Source organism: Micromesistius poutassou, assembly GCF_964030765.1.
Source record: "Micromesistius poutassou genome assembly, chromosome: 11".
NCBI lineage: Eukaryota > Metazoa > Chordata > Actinopteri > Gadiformes > Gadidae > Micromesistius > Micromesistius poutassou.
In genome coordinates, this window is record NC_140281.1 from 6468955 (window position 1) to 6492572 (window position 23618).

The 23618-nt window shown below is 41.9% G+C and overlaps 1 protein-coding gene across 1 annotated transcript in view; it reads left to right on the forward strand.

The window, feature by feature from the left end:
• The window catches only part of ntng1a (netrin g1a), a gene marked incomplete at both ends in the record, with an annotated part of 124327 nt that extends 100983 nt beyond the window's left edge, over positions 1-23344 (forward strand). The window contains 4 exons of the mRNA XM_084474855.1: positions 2370-2396; positions 11371-11538; positions 13340-13474; positions 23079-23344. Of these exons, the coding sequence (XP_084330981.1) occupies positions 2370-2396; positions 11371-11538; positions 13340-13474; positions 23079-23344 (596 nt within the window). The remainder of the gene's footprint in view (positions 1-2369; positions 2397-11370; positions 11539-13339; positions 13475-23078) is intronic.
• Between the last annotated feature and the right edge of the window lie 274 nt (positions 23345-23618).

Sequence of the window (23618 nt, forward strand, 5' to 3'; positions counted from 1 at the left end):
CATCCAAAAGTCAACAGAATCACAAAGCCTAAAAACACTTAACCCATAAGTTATGTTTTTGTTTATGGTTTAGAGGTCTCAAATATGGACTCAATATCAATAGCGATGTAATGTTATTCCAAAAATAGCTCTCTTCCTTATTATTGTATAATGTTTCTATTATACTAGTGTATAACCTAATTTATCCAACTCAATTCACCACTCTACAACAACACAATGTTATATTAAACTAATATAGAAGTATTTTTCTTTAATTCCCCAATTTTGGAATTTTTGATTGTAAATTCCAACGGAATTCCAACAGATTGTAAATTCCAATGGAATTTGCGGCGGTTGGAGGCTAACGTGCTGCTTACCTTATCCAATATCCTAACTCTAGCCTAATCAGTCACTTGTTTGCGTTCCCTAAACTACTCATTCATATGTTCATTTTATTCAGATGTGCTGAACAATAATAAACAATCTCGAGTATTAATCAAGTATTTTAACGTCTTACCTTTTAAAAGTACATGACAAAAAATTGCTAAATGGATATCTCAAATGGATGTTCTGATTGGTTATAAGAAACCTAGCTTCTTATTGGCAGGTGCATTTGTGGATTTAATTTTTCCTTAGTTGCGGAAGAATAGTGCCAAAAAGATTTAAGTTCCAACAGCAGTTTGTATCCACAAGCTAAGATCGACAAATGCACTAAAGCAAATTCACGAAAAAAAAAATGGTTTCACAGTTGTAAGACACAAAAATTTGCAATTATGGATATACTGTATATTCAATATGATTTGCCGGTCAAAAATCACAACTTACAAGTGTATAATTTGTAGCAATTGTCACAAAATGATATAGTTGATATAGTTCTCTCTCTTATGTAATTAATTGATTCATGGGGCTGCAAGGGGAGACCTTATAACTGTAAAATGTCCGTTGGCTGTTTACAATATTATATTGTTGAAAAGGCACTTTATAAATGAGCTAATTCAGTATTTCTAAAGCATTTAAATATCAACCATGTGAAAGTTAACATTGGGCTACATCTTTGTGGAGCCTGGGCTTTTGATCAAAGTGCCAGCATGGTGCATTCAGGTGGGGAATGGAGGAGCATGAGGAGACACCCTTGTAGTGTTGAGAATAGTTCAATCTCTTGGGAGCCGTGACAGCAGTGCCCCCCGCTGAGGAAAGATATCTAGTCACCTACAGGATGAGCCGGGGCCACATTACCTGCACAGTGGCCGTCTGGCACCTGGGATTGGCTGGCTGCTGGGAGACAGAGAGAGATAGAGAGGGAGAGAGGGATATAGGTAGAGAGGAAGAGATGGATAGAGGTAGAGAAAGGGAGAGAGAGGGATAGAGGTAGGGAAAGGGAGAGAGATGGATAGAGGGAGAGAGAGAAAGAGAGGGAGAAAGGGAGAGAGAGGGAGAGCAAGAGAGAGCGAGGGAGATAGAGAGGGAGAAAGGAAGAGAGTGGGATAGAGGGAGAGAGAGGGACAGAGGGAGAAGATGTCCATCTGAAGCCTTGAAAGCATGGGCTTCTGTGGCTGAAGGTTTGATCGTCTCTGATGCCATTTGATCATTTCCATGTGTGATGTCTCTGGAGGCATCGCATGACCCCTGGTCCATAGCCCACTGGGCCTGGGAACACCCTGGGCCTCACACCCTGCTTCCTGTTGCACACACAGACCGCACACTCAGACACACACGCACATGCATACATACACACACACACACACACACACACACACACACACACACACACACACACACACACACACACACACACACACACACACACACACACACACACACACGCATACCAAAACACATGCACACACATAAGTATGTGCATAAACACATACATGCATGCATGCACACACATACACGATAGGGCCTAGTCCCCACGTATACAGGTATTTCTAAATATGTAAGTATTTTCTCTGCGTTTTGGACCTGAAACTTATTTCAGGGTGCATCATTTAGTTTTCAGTATAATCGTTGGATCAGTGAAACAGGTTTCGCAACACAATGACATCATGACTTCAATTTAATCATGGCAATTGTTGTTTCCTACATTGACATGTGCCAGGAACCTACAAACAATGACGGAACTCGTCGTACTGTTGGGTCAACCGAGCTTCATCATGACCCCGCCGTGCTGGGTTGTTTTAGTTGTTGTATTCCCAGCTCAAGAAGAATCCCATCAATGAACATGCTACTATTGTTCTGTTTAATTATTTTATGAATATGCCAGCGTTTTGCATTAAAAAAAAAGATACAATTAGTCCCTCTACTTGATTACATTTTTTTATGTAAATCTTTATTGACTTGTGCAATAACTTCTGTCTGGGGGTGGGTGGGTGTTTCTGTCTCTCTTCCAGGTATCCCTAACAACGTGGGTCCAGTGAGTAAGTAGACCATCTCAATGGATCTCAGCCTATCAACCGCTCAACGCTTCGCTTTGCATGCATGCTTGCCCCCCTCCCCCCCTCCCCCCTCCCCCCCTCTCCCTCTTTTAGGTAAACTTGGCAGCCAAATTTAAAAACACATGTACTCCATTTGTCTCACATAGAGCTGCCAGTTGAATAGCGTGCTACAAAAAATAAAGCATTCTGTTTTCCGTGATTTTTACATTGTATTTATTCATCCCAAGAAAAAATTCCATAGCCAACAGCTAAATTGTCACAATAGTGGGGTTGTATTAATTCACCACAACCAGACTCAACCTGATAACATTCGCCTAGCAATGCATACCCAATGCTATTGTTTTTATTTATTTTTATCTTCCTCTCTTCCCCATGCTTTATAAATAAATGGCATCTCTAGACTATATTAAAGTGCCAGAACCTCTCTCGCAGCATCCTGTCACAAGAGGTCATTTTAATATAAGCGGTGTGGTATTATCTTCGTCAGCCAGTAGCGCCTCAGGAGGAGGAGGAGGAAGGAGGTGGCTCCACGTCTCAGGTTACGGCTGCCTGGAAGGCTGCGTAACACAGGAGCCACGGGAGGGAAGGTTATTGACCAGCTCACAATGTGTGTTCACAGTCCGGCTCCGTTCTGCTCATTGTTCTGGTCTCTCGCTTTTATCGCCATTTAGTGTGGTGAGCAGGTACACACAAACACAAACACACACACACACACACACAGCCACACGCACGAACATGCACATACACAAACACACACATACACACACACACGCAGGCGCACACACACACATGCGCAAACACAAACACACACACACATTCTCACAGGCGCACACACACGGACACACGGACACAAGCACACACACACACACATGTCATTGAGCATGTGAACATCCTCACCCCTGAACACCTGAAAATGACAGCAGCTACCCACCTCCTCCCCCATCCCTGCCCCGGACCCCCACCCTCCATCCTACGCTACTAATGCATGGCCTAGATGGAACTGTGTGTGTGTGTGAGTGTGTGCAAGTGTGTGCTCTACATAAGGTCCTCTGCACATAAGACACATGATGCCCTAAATCAGTCTCTCTCTCTCTCTCTCTCTCTCTCTCTCTCTCTCTCTCTCTCTCTCTCTCTCTCTCTCTCTCTCTCTCTCTCTCTCTCTCTCTCTCTCTCTCTCTCTCTCTCTCTCTCTCTCTCTCTCTCTCTCTCTCTCTCTAATCCATCCAAAGTTCAGGCAAGACCATGCCCAACTGTAGCCGTCACAACCTTTATGGAGATAGTAGTGCGAGTGTGAGTGTGTATGTGCCTGAGTGATGAAGTGTTGGTTTGGTTAGTGTGTGTGAGTGCTTGGTGGTTTGTGTGATACTGAGAGGACACACTTACAAAGCAAAAGTCCTGTCTCCACATGAGCCCTCAGGGAGGTTCTGATGAGAAACCGTCGTCTCTTAATAAACACGACAGAATCCAGTTGAAAACACTCAGGTTTTCAGATATTTATTTTTGTTAGCACACCGAAGATGAGAAAGCTATTTTAAACCACAGGATTACAAACAGCAACGTTTTTTATTAGCCTAAGTAAAAAAAGCAAGTGGGTGTTCAAATCGGAGGTGAGGTACACAGACGAAACTGTACTTCTTAGGGAATCGTTTTAGCGTTTTTTTGATTAGGATTTTGGATTTTCCTTTTTGATATCAAGTTGATTGAGAATTTGCTAATGCTAAATATTATGAAATGGGGGAGGGGGTTCCAAGCTCTGCATGACTGCTTCTCATGCTGGGTTGTATGACGTTGACTCAAATTCATCCCTACTCATTAGCTTACCTGAATATGCTCACAAAATAATGAATGCACGAAACCCAGACGCAATATGCACCGTAGCCAAACCATTGCTTAATTGATTGATATGATAAAAAATAAAATCACAAATGGCATCTCACCGAGCAAGAAGCTGGCTTCTATTCTGGGTGTGTGTTTTGATTCCTCCCAAACCATGACTGTTTTCTTCGTTCCGATGATTCTGATTTGGCATGGGAACAAACATGGGACAGATGTTGAGCCAGTGAACCCCCCATTCACCCTTCTCTTTCTGATGTGTTAATTATATTCTGAATGGCTGAAGGGTCAACATTTAGACACCAAGGAAGCCCACAGTGAAGGCAGACATATGATGGGGCTCCCATTGTGAGGGACAATAAGGACCACGTTTCAAACTATTGTCCAATGATCTGTCTAATGTCTAACCAGAGACAAGATGACTTAACACACCTCTCAAACACAGAGTTGACCTAGTAAATGGTCCTCATTTATATAGCGCTTTTATCCAAAGCGCTTTACAGGCGGAGTAAACCACGCAGGGAGACAGCCAGCTCGTCAGGAGCAATTAGGGTGAGGCGTCTTGTTCAGGGACACCACAACACTGAGCTAGGAGGAGCCGGGATCGAACCAGCAACCTTGCGGTTACCAGCAACCCGCTCTACCTCCTGAGCTAATGCCGCCCAGTTGACCTAGTAAACAACCATTGTTTACTCTTAAGGCCGGCTAACCGTACACTCCTGCAATGTAATTACCCAAACACCATGTGATTCACCAAAGTTGATAGCACCAGGTCACACATAAACATGCACACACAGGGACCTAGAAAAGTGGGTGATGGAGAAATTAAGTGAGGAAATGAAAGGGGTGTGATTAGAACAATTATCCTACCCCCCATTCCACCGCAGCTCCCAGGCACCCCGTGGTTCCCTTCACTCCACGCCAGTCGCTACTCTCCATCTCCAAACCCCCCACAGGGAAACACCATCTTATGGGTAATCATGAGGTTCCGCCCGGCTGCAGTCGTCTATCACTCTCTGTCCCGGTATTACATCCATTACTAATTCATTGTTATTCCTCCCCAAGAAATACACTGTAATTAGATATTGATCACATAGTCAATGTGCTGAATTAAACAAATTACTACTGCCCCCCCACCCCCACCCACCCAAACACATCTTAGTTTTCCATGCGGTTTGCTCTCTGGCTCGCATAAAGGATAAGTGTCATACAGTTCTGAGAAGCGAGAGAGAGGAAGATAGAGTCCATGAGTGGACAATATCATCTGTCTGTAGATTTGCTTTCATTTTATCGTTTGTTGAGGGTCGGGTAACCGTGTGCCACGGAGGTCTAGGAACATGCAGGTTTTTCTTTCAACCAAATAGGGATGTTGAGCGGTGTCAGGATGTCCTCCATCTATGGATTGGACCACGGGCGATCGGCAGTTGGATCCGGCACACTGTAGCTCAGGACAAATACATACTGCACACTGTAGCTCATACTGCACACTGTAGCTCAGGACGAATACATACTGCACACTGTAGCTCATACTGCACACTGTAGCTCATACTGCACACTGTAGCTCAGGGTGAATACATACTGCACACTATCGCGCTACCTTTCCTTGGACATAAGAATGCGACACTCACTCACTGTGGAGAGCAGTGGCGGCTGCTGGTCTTTCAAAGAGGGGAAGCTCATTTTCGGCCTACATCAGATAAATTGTCAATTTATGTATATGTAAATTTTACTCTCTGTTCCTTTTCAAGGAAATGCTAACCCTGTCATACCAACTAGCTGTCTTTTCCAGTGACTTGACCAGTGTCCTCTCAATGGCCAGCAGAGCTAGGCTGCTTAAATGGCCTTGGTCCATTGTGTTAGGTGTAGGACGGTTCTCTGCTGTAGTTGTGTTGTGCGAGTGTTGCTGAGGGAGGTAGCCTATTTATTGTTAACACAACAGTCAACAGTCACAACAGTATATATTTGACCATTTAATTTTTGAAATTTTAGGGGAAGCTGAGCTTCCCTTGCAGTCTTAGAGAAATCGCCACTGGTGGAGAGTTACCCACACATACCTTCCATTGTAGAAAACGATGGCTCCTGGGGTCCGTCTATGTCCGTTTCCCCTTTCATCATACCTACCCCTGGTTTCCTGTCCAGTAACTGAATTGAGGCCTTACGCTGGGCATGTCCATTCCTCTGGTTGTCTTGTGTGTACACAGTATACTGTTCAACTTCCTAGCCCCCCTTACACCTCACACACCCAGTCCCACCCCTCGTCTGCCCAGTTGGTTCTTAGCCCCCAGACTGACACTTGGTATGATTGCTGTGGGCTGTGTCAGCCAAACAATGTTTGAAAGGGGTTCAGGAATTACATCCAGAAGGAAACAAACATCCAGGCGATTTGGAGTCAGTGTCCTGTTAGAGGAGTCCTGTGCCCCTTGATGTACGATGGATTCTCAAAATAAGTTACATTAAGAGAGAGAGAGAGAGAGAGATAGAGATAACAACTTTATTAATCTCCTGGGAAATTCCTTTTTTACAACAGCCCAGCAGCAGTGGAAAACACAGGATAATATACAATACAATAAAAATACAAAGTACTACTGAAACAAAAATAGATGCAAAAGTAAATGCTTAAGTAAATGCTAAAGTAAAGACAGACAGAACAAACAGGGCAAACAAAACAGACAGTATAAACATTAATTCTAAATTATAAAGTGTAAAGTGTAAATTATAAGTACCAGTACTTCACAAAATATATGGTTTAGATATGGTTCCATGTAGGTGTCAGGTGGACAGAGGTTTAAGCTCTGGATGATGTCCAGTATGGGGATGGGCAGATCTCTGCCCCACCACCACCAATCATACAAAATGTTGTTCTAAGGACAGGACCAATTGTCAAATACTTGCCCTTTCCCCCAACCTCATCCACTTGAACATCTGTAGAGTTTCATAGGATTTCCACTCCCCCCGACTTGTGTTTATATCAATAACACTGGTTTCTCTCAATTGCATGCTGTTCGCCCAAATGTCTCGTCCCTAGGTGTCGCTAACCGAAAAGAAGGTAGGCAAATCCCATGATGCTAATGATGTTGATGTAGGTTAATATAACTCTGTAAATAGTCAAAACCAAAAAGAAAGAAGAAAAACTAACTAAACAACAATGATAGTTTAGACGTTAATGTTTCTAATTCCTGTTTTTGATAAAGGTTTCAGCAAACACAGAGGGGGATTTTACACTGTGTTACACTGTTATACAATTCAGCACATGATCCTTTTAAATCCACAAAACGTGCTTTGCTCATTCATATATGAACACACACAAACACAAAAATAGACACACACACAAATATCGGTTGATATTGGCCTAGCACAGATATATTGGTATTGGCATATATGTTTTCCGATATGAAAACTTTAGAAATCTACATAACCTATTCACTGATTTATAAATCCTCTACTGTGGTGGTTGAACCTCTAAATGCTTTAACTGAGCACATCCTCGTACACTCCCAACATTAACAGTTTGACATCATGTGTGAAGGTTGGTAGTTCCTCCCCAGACTGCAGGTAATTGGTTCCTTTAGCTCATGGTTTAAATGTGACGTGGGTGAGCAGCCAATCCCAAGCATCTGCTCCACCCCCAAGGATACCACAATATGAATAAAGGCTGATACATCTACTATATATTTTGAATATTGGCTTATATATCAATTATTTTACTACCATATATCGGTATCGGCATTTGCCCCTAAAATGCAGTATCCACTGGGCTCTATTGAACACTACACTAGACCATAAGACTTGTGTTAACAAGATGTGGGGTTGATGGGAATGGCAGCTCCCACTTCACTCAACAGCAGAAAGGCAACCGTTTGATGCAGATTGATAGTCAGGCTCAGCTTGGCTTAATCGTACAAGACGTGATGTGTTGCAGCCACAGCGAACATATGACCTGTGAGCCCCCTGCAGTTACACTAATGCAGCCAAGCGTTCAAATCAGATGAATCTGGAGGTTTATATCGGCCAATGACATTGGCAGCCCTATTATTTTCCTTTTTCCGCGCTGTTTGCCTTCTGACCGGAAATAAATTAGAAGATTTGCTGTGTCCTCATATAATGTGATTCCAAACACGAGCTGCTGTATGTGCACGTACTTAAAGGATGAAATGTCTCAGCACGCTGCCACCCTTGGTGACAGGAAGTCTGTCTGGCTACTTTTAGCAAGAAAGAGAGGAGAGAGGGAGGACATGAACCAAACACTTGAAGACACCTGATAACAAACTTTAGGTTTGATATCTTGGGCTTCTGTAATTATTACCTCTTCATGCAGCCTTTTTTGGTGTTTTTTTTAGCCATTGAATGCCATTTATAAAATTGTTTTCATATGTCATTGCTTACTATTTGTTATTTATTAACATAACTTACCAGTCATCTCTGATCCCTCCAACATTACATTCCTTGTGTTTAACCAAATTATCATCTTGTTTTTCTTTGCTTTTCTTTCTTTTCTTTTGTTGATTTGTCCAGTCGCGCCTCGAGTTGCATTGTCCACCGCTCCCACTGTCCACGTTGCGAACCGCAAGCGAGGTAGGAGCTCTAGGATTCACCCACCACCCTAAACAGCTTTGAACTCTCCCTGTGTAACTATTTCATTGTTTAACCCTGCCTTACCACCTTCACAACCATCCCACCCAATGTCCTCAATGGTCACTCTTTCTACACATCGTTACACGTGGTGCCAACATACAACATTTTATGAATTCTATAATTATATTCCGATGCCGATGTCAGGAGTCGCTCACCAGCCTCTGCAAAAGACTCAAGACTCACGTGTTCAGAGTTCACCTAGACTCTGCATCGCCACCCCTCCCACCTCTCCTTCTTATTGTATGTTGTTTGTCCTGGCATACAATCTGCACTTATTGTATGTCGTACTTTAGTTATAGAACGTAGTTGTGTAGCATCTTATCCATACGGGAAATGGGTTAACCTAGCGATTGTTAATGCACTTGGTTCTACGACCATCCTTACCGACAGCGATATATTGTTTCTCCTTCTTCTGACAAATGTACTTATTGGATCAAAGCGTCTGCTAAATGCCCTAAATGTAAATGTAAATATTCAATCAGGAGCACCAATATCACCATTATTTAAAACACAGAACAAAATGACTTTATCGGATATTTAGTGTGTTTTCCTTTCAATTGAGTAAAACGGCATTCGTCTGGTGAGCGACCAAATAAAGGGGAGGACTTTCGCACAAATTCTATACACCTCTGTTGTCACTGCTTTGTCACTGAAAACCTCCATTATATTTATCCTTCGGTGAGTTGCTTGGGCCCCTTAATAGTATGGCCAACGGAAGAACACTCTGCATCTATAACCCTGATCGTTCTTGGTAGATATCTTTACAGAGGAAAACCAAGGATGTTTGTTATGTGCACATGGAATCTTTTGTAACCACTATTCACCTCCCTCGTTAAAGCAGGTGATCACCCACTACGACTATTCTTAGGGACCGCCTTTTGGGGCTTTTCTATTCCCTTTGTGGTATGATTTATAACAGTAGTCTATTTCTGGAAAGGAGAGATTATTTGTCTGTTAGAGAGGCAGGGCGTCTAATTTAAAAGGTCTTAGCTCACACTCGAACAGTAGTGTCGCTGCAGGCTAAAGGGTGGTAAAATGGACAGGCCACTTTCCCCTTTTTGTCATTTCATAAAGGAGCCTGGCCTGTCTGGGCAGAGGCCTGACCTCCACACCAGAGCCTTAATAATCAGCCCTCTCTGGGATGTTAGCCCGGTGCCATTGCTGCTCCCAGCCCGGCCCACCACTCAACCTTCTGGCTGGGCAACCGGGCTGTGGGACAGGCTTAAGGAACTCATCTGGGCTTGGGCAACCCTGCACCGGCTCACAGGAACAGATTGAACCTCCCATCCCCCTCCACCACCATTCCCTGATCGGGGCCCGGCGCAGACAGCTGGCCAGGTGTCTGCGCCATACATTCATGCCAGATGCTGATCCTTTGTGACTTTCATTGCTTTTTATTGCGTCCTCATTTCAAATAATTATTCAGATTTGATCATTAGCCCGCCCTGCACCTATTGGATTATTTATTCTGCATCTCTTTTTTTTCTGTAGTTTATTTTGATTTTTTTATATCGAAAGACTGTTTAGGTACAATGCAGGTGTGTAAAAAAACCTTTTAAACTTTTTTTTTAGCTGAACATGGCATACTAGAGTATCTGTAATGCTCTCTCTCTGTATCTCTCTCTCTCTCTCTCTCTCTCACACACACACCATAATAATGTTTATAATAATAATATAATAGTTGTTGACACAAGGTTACATATGGTTTCATATCCAGGAAGTGTTTAGCTCCAAATGGTTGTGGTCTACAGCGCCACTGAAGACCTTTTCTTCCCACAAGATAAGTTCATAAAAAGGTCACCACTAGACTATAAACCTCCCCAGACCGAGAGCATATCCACAACTTCACCATTAGTTTGACCGCGCTTTTGCCTGTGCCGTGTCCTCCTGTGACACGTGTCTGTGTCGATGTTCCATAAGCTGGTTTCCTCCGTCATCATGTGTTGTGGTGTGTTTTGAAGTGACGTTCTCTCTCTCTCTCTCTCTCTCTCTCTCTCTCTCTCTCTCTCTCTCTCTCTCTCTCTCTCTCTCTCTCTCTCTCTCTCTCTCTCTCTCTCTCTCTCTCTCTCTCTCTCTCTCTCTCTCTCTCTCTCTCTCTCTCTCTCTCTCTCTCTCTCTCTCTCTCTCTCGTGATGTGTTGGGATCTTACTCTGGCTGTGTTTCTAGACAGACTAATCGTTCTCTGACGTCCTTCTCCTCTCCCTTACCGTTCTCTACTATTACTAATACTAACCTGACCTACCCACCTAACCTAACTGTCTCTCCATTGTCAATACGGCATGCCGCGGCCCCTCCCATGCCGTAGGCTAACCCTTTCCCCCCCCCACCCCCGATGCTAACTCACTCTGCTGCAGCGCACGCAGTGAGCCCTAGCGACAAACAATCATCCACATTAAGACACCCTCTTCCACCTCTCTCTCTATTCCCCCTGTATCTACCCCCCCTCCCCCTTTTATGTTTCCTCCCCCCCCCACCCCTCTCTCTTTGTAAGACTGCGAGTGCTTCGGCCATTCCCACCGCTGCAGCTACATCGAGCTGCTAAACACCGTCATTTGCGTGAGCTGTAAGCACAACACTAGGGGGCAGCACTGCCAGCTCTGCAAGCTGGGCTACTTCCGCAATGCGTCGGCGGAGCTCGAAGACGAGAATGTGTGCATAGGTCAGTTTTCTTTCCCACCACCCTTCAACCCATTCCAACCGCATACACCACCCTCCCGACTACCCCGCCCATCCAACTCCCTCGCATACACATACGATAAGATGCATATGGGTTTTTATTGCTGCAAACATTCAGACCCATCCTCATCCTCCTCCATTATCGTGAGGCCCACCTCTCCCATCTGTTCTGCCCGCCATGTTTCTAGCTGTTATCCACCTTCGATTTGTCTGTTTGTTTGTATTATTGTTTGTTTACACACCAGTCTCAATTTTGGTTATCCTCATTCGGCCGTGTGAATTTCACAAATTTCACAGGTATTTTAGTTCTATGCATCCATTTATTGTAAAATAGTCCAAAATCTAATCACACGTGCATTATAAATTCATTGGTATTTACATTGACAAACCTTGTTTCTGAATCTAAATCAATTTTTTTTATACTATATTTTATATTTTTCATACTTTATTGCCAAGTATTTAACACTTTTTCTATGTTTGAGTGAATCACACTCACACCTGGTGGCATAATATCACCCCTTTAAGTATTTGGTTACTTGATCGTTTATGAGTAAATTATCAAGAATTATATCCCGTTTTGCATTAGGAAACTGGCAGGTTCTCTGAAAGTTACCGTAAATCACCATCTCTGAAACATAACGTGTGTGTGGTCTATGAGTGTGTGTTGTCTGTGTGTGTGTGTGGTCTATGAGTGTGCATTGTCTGTGTGTGTGTGTGTTTCTGTGCTCTAGGTATAAGTGTGTGTGGGATGTCTAAGTGTCTGTGTGTTGTCTAGGTGTATGTGGTTGTGTGTGGAATGGGGGGAATTGCAGAGTAGCCACACCAACAGTCAGAGGTGCCTCACTATCATATGTCATGTTTTTGTAATTTCCCCTGGCCTAACCCCCTCCCCCACCACCACCTTCCAGTAGTCAACCCCGCCTCCCCCCAGCACCACCAGGCCCTGTCACTCCCTGTCACCATTTTCTCCCTGTGACCTCGCATCAATCGGGTGGGTGTGCAGCAACACATGCAACCACCTCCATGGTGCGATGTGTATATCAAGGTCTGTCACTGAAAATAAAAATGACAAGGCTCAGGAAAGGTCAGTAGAGCACAGTGTAAAATAAAACTGCTTGCACTTTTAATAGCGCAAGCCATTAGCCAACAGATGTATTATTGACCATATGCATCGGTTTGGATGGTGAAATAAAGACATTACAATTATGCCCATTTTAATATGCTATACCATCAATGTCAAGACTTTGAACATTATGGCCATGTTCGCATTTATCTCACATCATAAATGTCATAATTGTCCATCTAACCCACATTCTTTCTGCTGAAAATTGTTTCTGTCTCTACTTCTGTACACCAATCAAATGTCAGTACAGCATGTGCATTGAAAGAGGAACTACTTTCATATCTAATGAAAGCTGAAGGCATCGCTTGATTTTCTCCACACACAACGTTTAACAGTTACAGGAATCTGATGAAAAAATGAATTTTAAGTACAATGATTTGCAAGTATTCATGCACTTAGCAACAAATTCATTTTATTCTCTATTCTTTGATTACATTTGAAATGGTCACATTTTTCTTCCTACATGAGTCCAGATACCAGCATAATTTGGGGTAGATTGGCTGAGTGTGAAACAAGGATTCTGCTATCTTTTTTCATGCAGTGGAGATTGATGGTTGAGCTCTGTACTTGTGTCATGATAGAAACTTGATGGGAACTTTCTAGTTTGTTTGTATGTGTTTATATGTGTGTGCATTTGTGCGTGTGTGTTATCTTTTTCCAGACTGTAATTGTAACCCCTATGGCTCAGTCAGTGATCGCTGTGATGGCACAGGATATTGTAAATGTAAGGAGGGCACTACAGGGCCCAAGTGTCGGGATTGTCTGAGCGGCTTTTTGTGGGACAGTGGCTGCAAACGTAAGTAAACCCTGCCCCTCCCCCCCTACATACATCCTCTCCTCCAGTCTGTCTTCTTCTATCTGCTCCCAATCTTTCTCTACCTCCTTCTATCCCCCTCTCCACTTTGTTTGTTCCCCTCTTTCAACTTCCTAAGCCTGGCCTAGCAGCATGTACTTTGCCTGCAGAAATGCTTGGTTTGTCCAGCTGCCATAGAGGAATAAATTCCACACCCCCTTGCCCTCTAAATAACCAAGGCCTGTTCACAAAATATTAACCAAGACTAGAATCAACAACTCAAGACTCACTGTTTTGACTGTTATGACTATTTTCTTGTATGAATATATTTGCAATATCGTGAGTCAAAAAATGGGGAATGGAAGGTGCAGCAAAGATCACAGACTGGTTTGAACCAGGTTCACTGCAATGTTTTGTGCTAGCATGGTTCAGCACAGTAGTTGCACCCATACTGTCGACCAGCCATACTGTCGACCAGCAGGTCAATAAAAACTAGTGCCCATCCTCGTTCAAATCAGCAATGGTCTTGTGTTGGTTTAGTGTATTCTAATCACAGCCCCGGGTTTATTCGGTGCTTGGCTGAGGACAAATACCCAATGAGCACTCGATGGCAGCTATAGCCAGTGCCATCCCCTAGATAGGCCAGACGACTGGACAAAGTCAGCCAATGCGGACAAAGCTACGGCAAGACAATCACTTTTCAATCAGGTGTAACATTCAGGATACATAAATATTAAGTTCAAAAACCAAGATGTAACAAATTAATGTGCACTGGGCTAATGCAGGTTAGACTATTGGAGCTGGTGGAGAATTAATGACCACACGACACAGAATGGTGGTAACCGGTGTTGTATTCCATAGTTCACGTTAACAAATAACAAAAACACTTGAACTTAAATCAAGAAAAATTACACAATTAAATAAGAAAAATAGGCCTTCAATTAACCAATTCTTAAGGGTGTGTACAATTCTTAAGGGCCGTGTACAATTCTTAAGGGCTGTGTACAATTCTTACGGGCCGTGTACAATTCTTAAGGGCCGTGTACAATTCTTAAGGGCCGTGTACAATTCTTAAGGGCCGTGTACAATTCTTAAGGGCGTCTATTACCCTCCATACAAAAGAAAACATTCCCAATTATATTTGTAAATCAATCAAACAAATCAATGCACCCAACACATCATGTACTGCAGTTATCTGATTTCTGTGTGCAGAATGTTTGAAGTCAATTGTTTGCGTAGGTAGGGGAAGTCCTACCACAGCAGACAGCCAGGCTTGAGGCCTGCCTTTTAAGGGAATGTTTTGAGAGTCTTTTGAAGTTGTTCCTTTAGTTCGCCATCTTCTCTGCTCCAGTAATAGGGCCTGACCAGTGTTCAGTAGTGAACATTACTCCTCAGCAGCAGCACATCAGCTCCTCGTGGGCTTGAAGTCTCAGTATTGGTAAGTTGGCTTTGTGTCCAGGGTTGAAAACAGAAATGTCTCTTTCCAAAGTTCTCCTTAGCTGGTTTTTAAATGACTGTGTCCAGCTGCCTTTTAACTGACTCCTTGATTAGGTGATTTAGTTCACCTGGGTAAAGGGGGTAGATGCCTGTTGGCTGCTGACTGCATCCAATTGGCTCAGGGGATTTGATTGACAGATGCTCTCTTCAGCAGTGTTACACAGGACACTGGAATGTATGAAAGCGATATTGAACAGAGACAGAGAGAACAACTCAAGGTTAGCTCAGTCTTTGCTGTCAGCCTTTATTGTACACACTGTTTATTCTGCCAACATCAACATTGAAACACAGTATATGCTTTAAAACAGAATGAAAGCATCACAACTTCAAGGTAACCTTGATCAACCATAGAATGAAACATACACATACAAGGTGGGTCTGTAGCACATGCAGCCCACCTCTGTTTCAGACTCATATGAACCTCCTGTTTATGATGAGAACCCTGGAAATATACTAAGCCTATGCAATGCAAGGGGATAGATGAGGTCACAGCTTTCCGGTGGTTAGTGAGATGTTTTGCTCCTGTGGACAGGTTGCGGTGATGAGAAAGTGACAGACGTAGAGCGCTGCACTCAAGGTTCTCACACAAATGGTTTTCCAAGAACATGATAAGTGCTTCTTAAAGCTAGGATAGGCACTTTGGGGAAACCAGCTGGAGTAAGCTTTAATTTTAAAAGAATCCAACCGAAAAAATCCCACCCCTCCCTTTAGGAATCTCTGCAAAAACCACTCCCCCAAGACACATGATTAGATTGCTAGCTTAAGCTAAAGTCTTACCTAGCCTTGTTGAAGAGCAATGAGGACACAGTGTGTGTAGGTAGGTAGGTAGGTAGACAGACAGGTAGGTAGACAGACAGGTATGCCATCTGATCATTTCCCTGAAGCAGGGATTGGACGGGTTTAAAACAGGCCTGTGACAGCCACATATGTCATATTTAAAATAAATATGCACAGCATTTGATTGATTAATTGCTGTCGGATTGTAAAGAGAATTGTAACATTTCAGAGAATTTCAACAAATACAACAAATATGATGCTTAGTAAATATATTGCCTGAAATGTTTAAAAAACAAGCCCAAGGGATCAACATGCATTTACTGCCAAACCTAGCACCTGATCATCATCATCATCTGGTCATCTGGCATTGTCATCAATGTCAACCGTTGTATTGCTTGTTGCACCAATTTAAGAGACATAAATTTAAGTCCAAAGATGTTTGTATATTAGGATGTGTGTATTGGGGAAGTTTGCATGTAGAATATTAGTATTCTTAAGATTACAGCTAACAACATACAGTGAAGAAAAAAATATGTGAAGTTATGGAATAGTGGGGGAAATAATTTGGTATGTTAAAAATAACTTATGTTGTAGTTATGTTTTAACATACCTATTTTATTATTAGGCGGTATGTATGATCCAGTGGCGAACCGTGAGCACTACAGCTGGGCCTTCAGTAGTCCGACCGGCTCCGGTTCTTACATTTTTCATGTTTTAAAACAAATAAACACAAAGTCTCTGCATCTGAAGGAGGCGATGCGTGAACGGGAAGCAGACCGTGGTGCTTTTTAATCACACACTTCGACCCCGTTTGTTGCAACTTATGAAAATATAATCATGTGGGGAAAAAGACTTACAAACATGGACCAAAACGGCTCCATAATACGCACAAAAATCCAACAGAAACGAAAATTAACTTTAAAAAAAATTAACTAAACAGCATGAGGGTCAAAATTGCTGTTTTACGCATGCCTCTGTGCGTCTGGCACGCGTGTGCCAGACGCACTATCTATCTAAAACACACACCATGCACCATGCACTCCGCCGCTGACCCAGGTGGATGACTTGTCACTGGTAAAAAGTAAACAACTCCAGCAGTACAGCCTGTTTGTTTTCTTACAGCCCGTCATCCATGGATACCGCTGGTAATTTTCTGTCTTGAAATGCCTTTCCACTTTTTTAACTTTTTCTTTTAATTCCAGTTCTGGAGTTGGTCTTCCGTTTTTTATTATTTCAAGTTTTTCTGTGAAGCACCGCCTTGAAAAAGGCGATGCTATCAAGCTAGCCACAACGTCGCTCTCGTCCGCCATTTAACTGTCTCTCAACGGCTCTCACCACTCTGCCCCTGTTCGGACTTCACGAAGGCCTACAATCTTTTGTTTTTGTCCCGCCCACTTAAAATCAAACCGTGATTGGTCAATTTTCCCATCACTCTCCAAACCAAAACACATGGCTTGGCCTTCCCCGAGATTCGTGAAGTCCTAACCAATCAATGAGCTAGCTAACCGGGCTACGATAGAGACGGACGATTCTGATTGGATAACACGTTTCAGGACAGTAACCCTTTCATTGCTGATGTGAACTTGACAGTAAACTTAACTTTAGAACATAGATGAGAGAAAATGTATTAAATGTATTGTATTAAATTAAATTAAATCGTTTAAAAAAAAATATATATATACACATATTATTTAATACTCATATTTTTTGGTTTACAATTTTTAAGGCCTTCTCTGAAGGCCTAGAAGGCCCTGAAGGTTCCCCTCTGGTATGATCTACTGAGCAATAAACATAATGTTTGGGATTAATTTAGAGAGAATTGATACTGCAGTCATTATTTGACTTTTGTACCTATTATATTATTACAGGGTACAGTATGACCTTAAAACTGGTCCAAGATATGGCTGTTTCAGAGAATGATGACTTCAGCATCATGGGATTTTATTTAAAAAAATTCTTATTACCTACAAACAGCCAAACTACATGATTCCTTTATAATTTTGCGGTACTAAACATATATGTGGTACATCTGTACATTTATTTCTGGTCCAGAGGACAGTGTATTGTCATTGATACTGTTGGCCTTTGAAAACTTGTCGTTCACCTAACCGGTAGACTTCATGACTGGGCTTTAGTTGATGGTCTTGTGGCTCCTCCGTCAGAACTGACCCACCCTAGATGTCTCTTCCTTCTGTTTCAGTGTTAAAACATGTATTTTTCTTGAAAGTATTCTCCCTGTCCATTGTGTTCCACCAGCATAACAGCTTTTCAAGGTGCAAACATACTCCTTTTCAGCTCTGTACAAGGCCTTCTTTCATCCAAGGAATTAAATATAGCAAGATAAAACACAAGGTAATCACAACACATACATATATGGCTAATATACTCTTCTGACAGCAAACTCTGCAGATCATTTAGTTTGTTCTTCCAGATTTTGAGGAAAATCTGAAAAAACAAGATCTGAAGACATTGGTACTTTTATTGCAAGAAACTAGCTAGTATATATTGAGTTTATATCTCAGTTTCTAATAAAGTGGACTGTCAATTACCAATGTAAATAGGCTCAGCTCCTGATGTAAAGATGAAGTGCTACAGGCAGTGGTGTAGTCTACGTGATACGCAGGTATACGCCGTATACCCATTAAGAAAGCTCCAGCATTTCCGTATGCCCACTTAGAAATGCGCAATGACACGTATCAATTTCGATAGTGGCGGAAATTCTGTTAATTTTATGAATGAAAGTATGACAGTTCTGTCACAGAACATACATACTTTCATTCATAAATTCAACCTGTGTGCTGTCAACCTCAGCTTGACTAATATATCATGAATCAACTCTCCTTACTACTGGCGTGCAGGTTTGAGTGACAAGTCTGATGGCCCTCCCTCGCCCCTAATTACTATTGGACAGGCTATTGTTTTTACTATATACTATTGTTTTTAGCATTTAGCTTCTACCGGGAGTACACCCGGATATGTAGCATTAGCAAGCACCTAGCTTCTAGGCATATAAACGGTGGTCCCCACAGACAAACGCCCAATATATAGAACAATCATATTTCCAATCAATCATTTTAGCGCACGTGGAACAAGAAATAAACGTTTAAGCTTGACATTGTGTTTCTAGTTTAAATATTGACATTGTGCTCTGCGACGTCCGCAATGGTTAGCTTTGTGATAGCCACGCTTGTGGCGGATTCCAAGTGTCATAGAGTGTCATTGATAATAACAATAACAATAATACGTCTTAGACGGTTGCTGATATGTTTTATTTATCTTAATTTATTATTTAAGTATTTTTGTATGGAAAACATAGCCTACATGTTTTTATTTAGTATTTCCGCATTTATTCTTTCTTATATAGGGTATTTTATTTTATTGAGTTGTAATTGTTTGACAAATTACCAACTCTTTTTCTTGTCCCTAAAACTCTAAAACTTTATTGCACAGGACAGACGCAAGTATCCCGTCGTCGTCTCCTTCTCACAATAGTATCGCGCCAGGCTGGTGACATATACAGTAATACAGTGTTTATATAGCCAACAAGTATTTATTTATTGATTCTTTATCGTTTATTTGATGCTAGTGCCTAATGGTAATTTTAATTTGACTGTTTAATGTCCTAGAAACTGATGACAATATCGAGTGTTGAATAATCCCAATGACTTATGGTGGTTGTAGGCTACTGTATGCGACAGTGAGTGTGGTGGTGGTAGGACGGGTGTGGAAGAGGCTAGGAGGGAATCACAGTATACCCACTACAAAAAACTAGACTACACCACTGGCTACGGGTGATAATGAATAAATGGGAATTACTATGTAAATAGGAACAACAATGCATTTAGCCGTAAATTACTTGTATGCAATGGTGGAAGCGCAGTCATCTGGCTTGTTTAACTAGCAGCAGCAATGGTAAAACATTTACCTAGTTCAAATGACTTTACCTTTAAAGACACCGGTATTCATTCAGAGACAGCAACGGTGGCTCCATAAACCACCAATACTTCAAGTCTTGGAGCCTTGTCTCTAAAATTATGAAATATGGGATTCCAGTTGTTTGTAAGAGCATCATGTTTGCCTCTAAATAAAATTACCTAGATATATATGTAGTAAATGATGATAGCTGCAGATAGCAACAATCACCAAAATTAAATTTCACTGTACACCAGTACACATCCTAGTGTTAAATTTAAATATGTGGTCAAGAGTAGTAGTACAGGGAATATAAAAATGTTTGCAATGTTTTTTTGTTTTTCTGCATAGCAACTACTAGCAAACCGCTAGAGGCACAAATCTGACACATTTTCACTTAAAAAGTTCTCAGTAGTAAATATATTATTTATTGACTGAATTTTTGCTTGTTTTTGAGACAATCAAACAGATGTTTTCAAGAGAACCGGGATTGATAAATACGGTTGGACAAGACACAAGGTCGATGTCTCATTAATCAAGTCTTGTTGCATCGTGATCATATCTCATGGGGAAACACAACCATTTAATTATTTCACTTGATTGCTTTCTTGTTTGATCTTGAAGGAGGAATTCAAACACAACCTGACGACTGCCAGAGGCCTGGGTTTGTATAACAAAGGATTCTTCCAGTTAGGATGTGTGTATTCATTTTAACTCACAAGTCACTCACATTAAGTTGTGCTCAGGGGTTGCACAAACTTCTAATCCGATATGAATGAGTCTAAATGTTCTTTACTTTTATATTTATTTCATTAAGTGGTATTATTTGTTAGGCATGTTTATCTGATTCTTGCAAAACGTTAGTCACTAGATGAAACACCCTGTGATCCTGAGACTGGGGCTGTGTCCCACATGGAAGGCAGCTGCCTGCTTCCTTGCTCTCTAGCTCTCTCTGCCTTTGGAGGCAGTGTTTCTGTAGGAAGTTACCTGTAAAAAGAGTCCGGAGTGAGACAGACTTCCAAGGCAGCATTGCGTCATAACATCATGTTGTCGCCAAAATAAAAAGTTGACTTACGTCACTTTCTTCTTCACAATTTCTTTGGTATTGATACGAATAATAAGAATCTATGAAGAATCTATCTAAATAGAATTGGATATTGACTACACTTTTGATTTCTTGGTAGACAATCAGGATAAAAAAGTCAATATACCTTATATTTGTACACAGACTCTGGTGTGTTGCTTGGCTGTGTTTTTCTTCTTGTTGTGCAGTGGAGTATCCAATGAAGGCTATGTCTATGCTCCATTCAAGCCCTGCATTGTCAGTTGTCAGTTGGACCCAAAACGACCCATATGAGCGTTGGCTAGTACAGCGCCCCCTTTTGACTGGTGGAAGAAACAGCAATGCGTCATGCACGTCAAGTTCCTGACTGCAAAAACAAAATACATGACATTAGTTTAATTCTAAGTGGAAAATAACATTTTAAGATAGTTTCTGCATCAAAACACGTCTTGATAACGATTCAGATTATATATTTATTTTCTTTTCATAATCTTCGTTCAGTAAATTGATATGATGTCCAGTTTGTTAGCTAATGCAACGTTTATCCACGGTTAGGGTCAGGGTATGCATGCTGCTGGCAGCCCTCTGTTTGCAGATCATTTGATTCCCGATTTCACAGAGCTATCCCAAGGCACTCCCTGGTTGATAGGTCGAATGGCCTAAGTTCCTTTCTTTTTCCAAAGAATTTCCATAAATTTATTGCAACGCCTTTTATTTTCAATGTGTTTCAATGGCACGTTTAATGATGCTTTGTGAGTCCATTCCTTTAGGGCTAAAGCCCCAAAATTTATAATCCTATGTTTCAATATTTCAGACCCGATTTCATATAAGAAACCCCTGGTCTTGTTTACTCTCAAGTGTCCTTGACCCCAAGGTCACTTACTAACTGCATCTCTTCCTGTAGAGCTAGACCCTCTGAATTGATCATTGTAGCAGACCTTGATACCCAAATTCATTCATTTTAGTAGCCTTTTTTATTATTATTATTGATGGCATTCACACTTCAAAACCCTTTGAAGCCGTATACATTTGTCTTGACCAGTGTTGCGGTTGTAAAAATCCATGGTGTTTTGTTCTCGTTTGTTTATTTCATAATTGAGATCAGATTATAGATCTAGAAAAAAATCCATCTGATTAGGTTGATTTGCTATAAAATCAGGCCATGTATGTATTTATTTGTAGCACATGTATTTATAATTAGCTATTACACAATTTTGAGTACCTTCACCCACAATCCCATATAATTCCTATCTGGGATTAGTTCTTTGTCTTCCAGCTATCTTAATATTGCAGAAACTGACCCGGTGAATATCATTTTCCACTCATAGGATTGAATAGCCTGTAGTTAAATAATATTTGCTTTCACTTTATATTTGCTATGACCATTATATGTATTTTTTCCTTTCAGAGATTATTTGATATCTGATTGAAGAAGCTGTATCTGTTTAATGAAAAGGAATGCCCTTTCAGATTTGTACTAACCCGTATTTTCTCTAAATTGAATGGATGACTGAAGCTAACCTGCTATGCTCCTTGATTAGCATCTCATGTGTTATCTCCAGAACAACGTTGTTATTAGCTAATTGGCTTCTTCCATCCACACTGTATTGGTATCATGTAGAATTAGATAGCAGGCAGGAAATGAGGGAAGAGGCATTCCTTATCAACCACATGAACCCTTTGTAACCCTAAAACTAATTAATAAACTAATAAAATTTGTTTATGCATAGCTGAGTACATGAAAAACATGGCAAACATATTGTTTTCCATCTAATAAATGAGAGGGCAGTAATTGCCTGAAAGGAGTGTTGGTTATGGATCCAGAACAATGACTTGCCGAACATTTGCTTTTGTCTATTAGGCAAAGTTGATGTTGAGCCGTCAAAGTTGAGCCATGTTTTTTGCTTCGTAAATTGTTTTAGATGTACCTGCAGTTTTTTTAATGAGGAATTGAGACATTATTTGCTAAATTACTGAAATGAACATCAAAATAACATCTGGTTCAGGAAACAAGTGTGCTGTAGCTAAACAATCCAACTGTGTTCAAGTCAATAGTCATCATTACATGTTGCGATATTTTGTAAATCTGCTCTATATTTTGATCTATATTTTGTAAAACGGCTCTATATTTTGATCTATCTGTGTAACTGCTTTTTCTACCCAGTAACTAAGTATATGAATTATTCCAGACCCTATTTGTGTGTTTATTAATCCTAGGCCTCAAGGAACAAAACGGTTTCCGCTAGAAAGGGACTGGTTAGCAACAGGACTGCATGTCCTCCTCCTCTCTTGCTCCGCCACGCTCCCCTTTTGCCCTCCTCACTCTGGTCCATGTCTCCTCCTCTCTGCTCCCCACAGCCCGGGTGTGTGACCAGGAGCTCCTGCGCTGTCAGAACGGTGGCCAGTGCCAGGACCACCAGCGCTGCCTATGTACCACCGGCTACTCGGGGGTCCTGTGTGAGAAGCACCGCTGCGAGGCAGAGCTGGGGCCCGGCTGCGATGGAGGGACGGGCGTTGATTCGGGCCAGGCTCCTCCCCCCTCGGCCCCGAGGCTACTCCTGGTCCTTATGATGACCACGATGATGATGATGATGACGACGATGATGATGATAATGGATGCTTGAGGCGTGATTGCAGGGACCCCCCTACCCCACCCCGTCCCCACCCCTCCCCTCCCTCCTGCCGGCCCAGCGACATGCGCACGCTAGCAGTATCGCCATTCCCCCCCTCACCCCCCCTGTCCTCTCTTCTCTCTCTGCCTTTGAATGCTCCACCTTAAAGGCGAGGTCACCCTTCTTTCTGCAGGAGGGAGGGCGAGGCAGACAGGAAAGGCCATTGTGTTGCGTCTGCTTAGCCCGGGTGCAGTGGACTCACAGACAATGAGTTGAACGTGCCCAG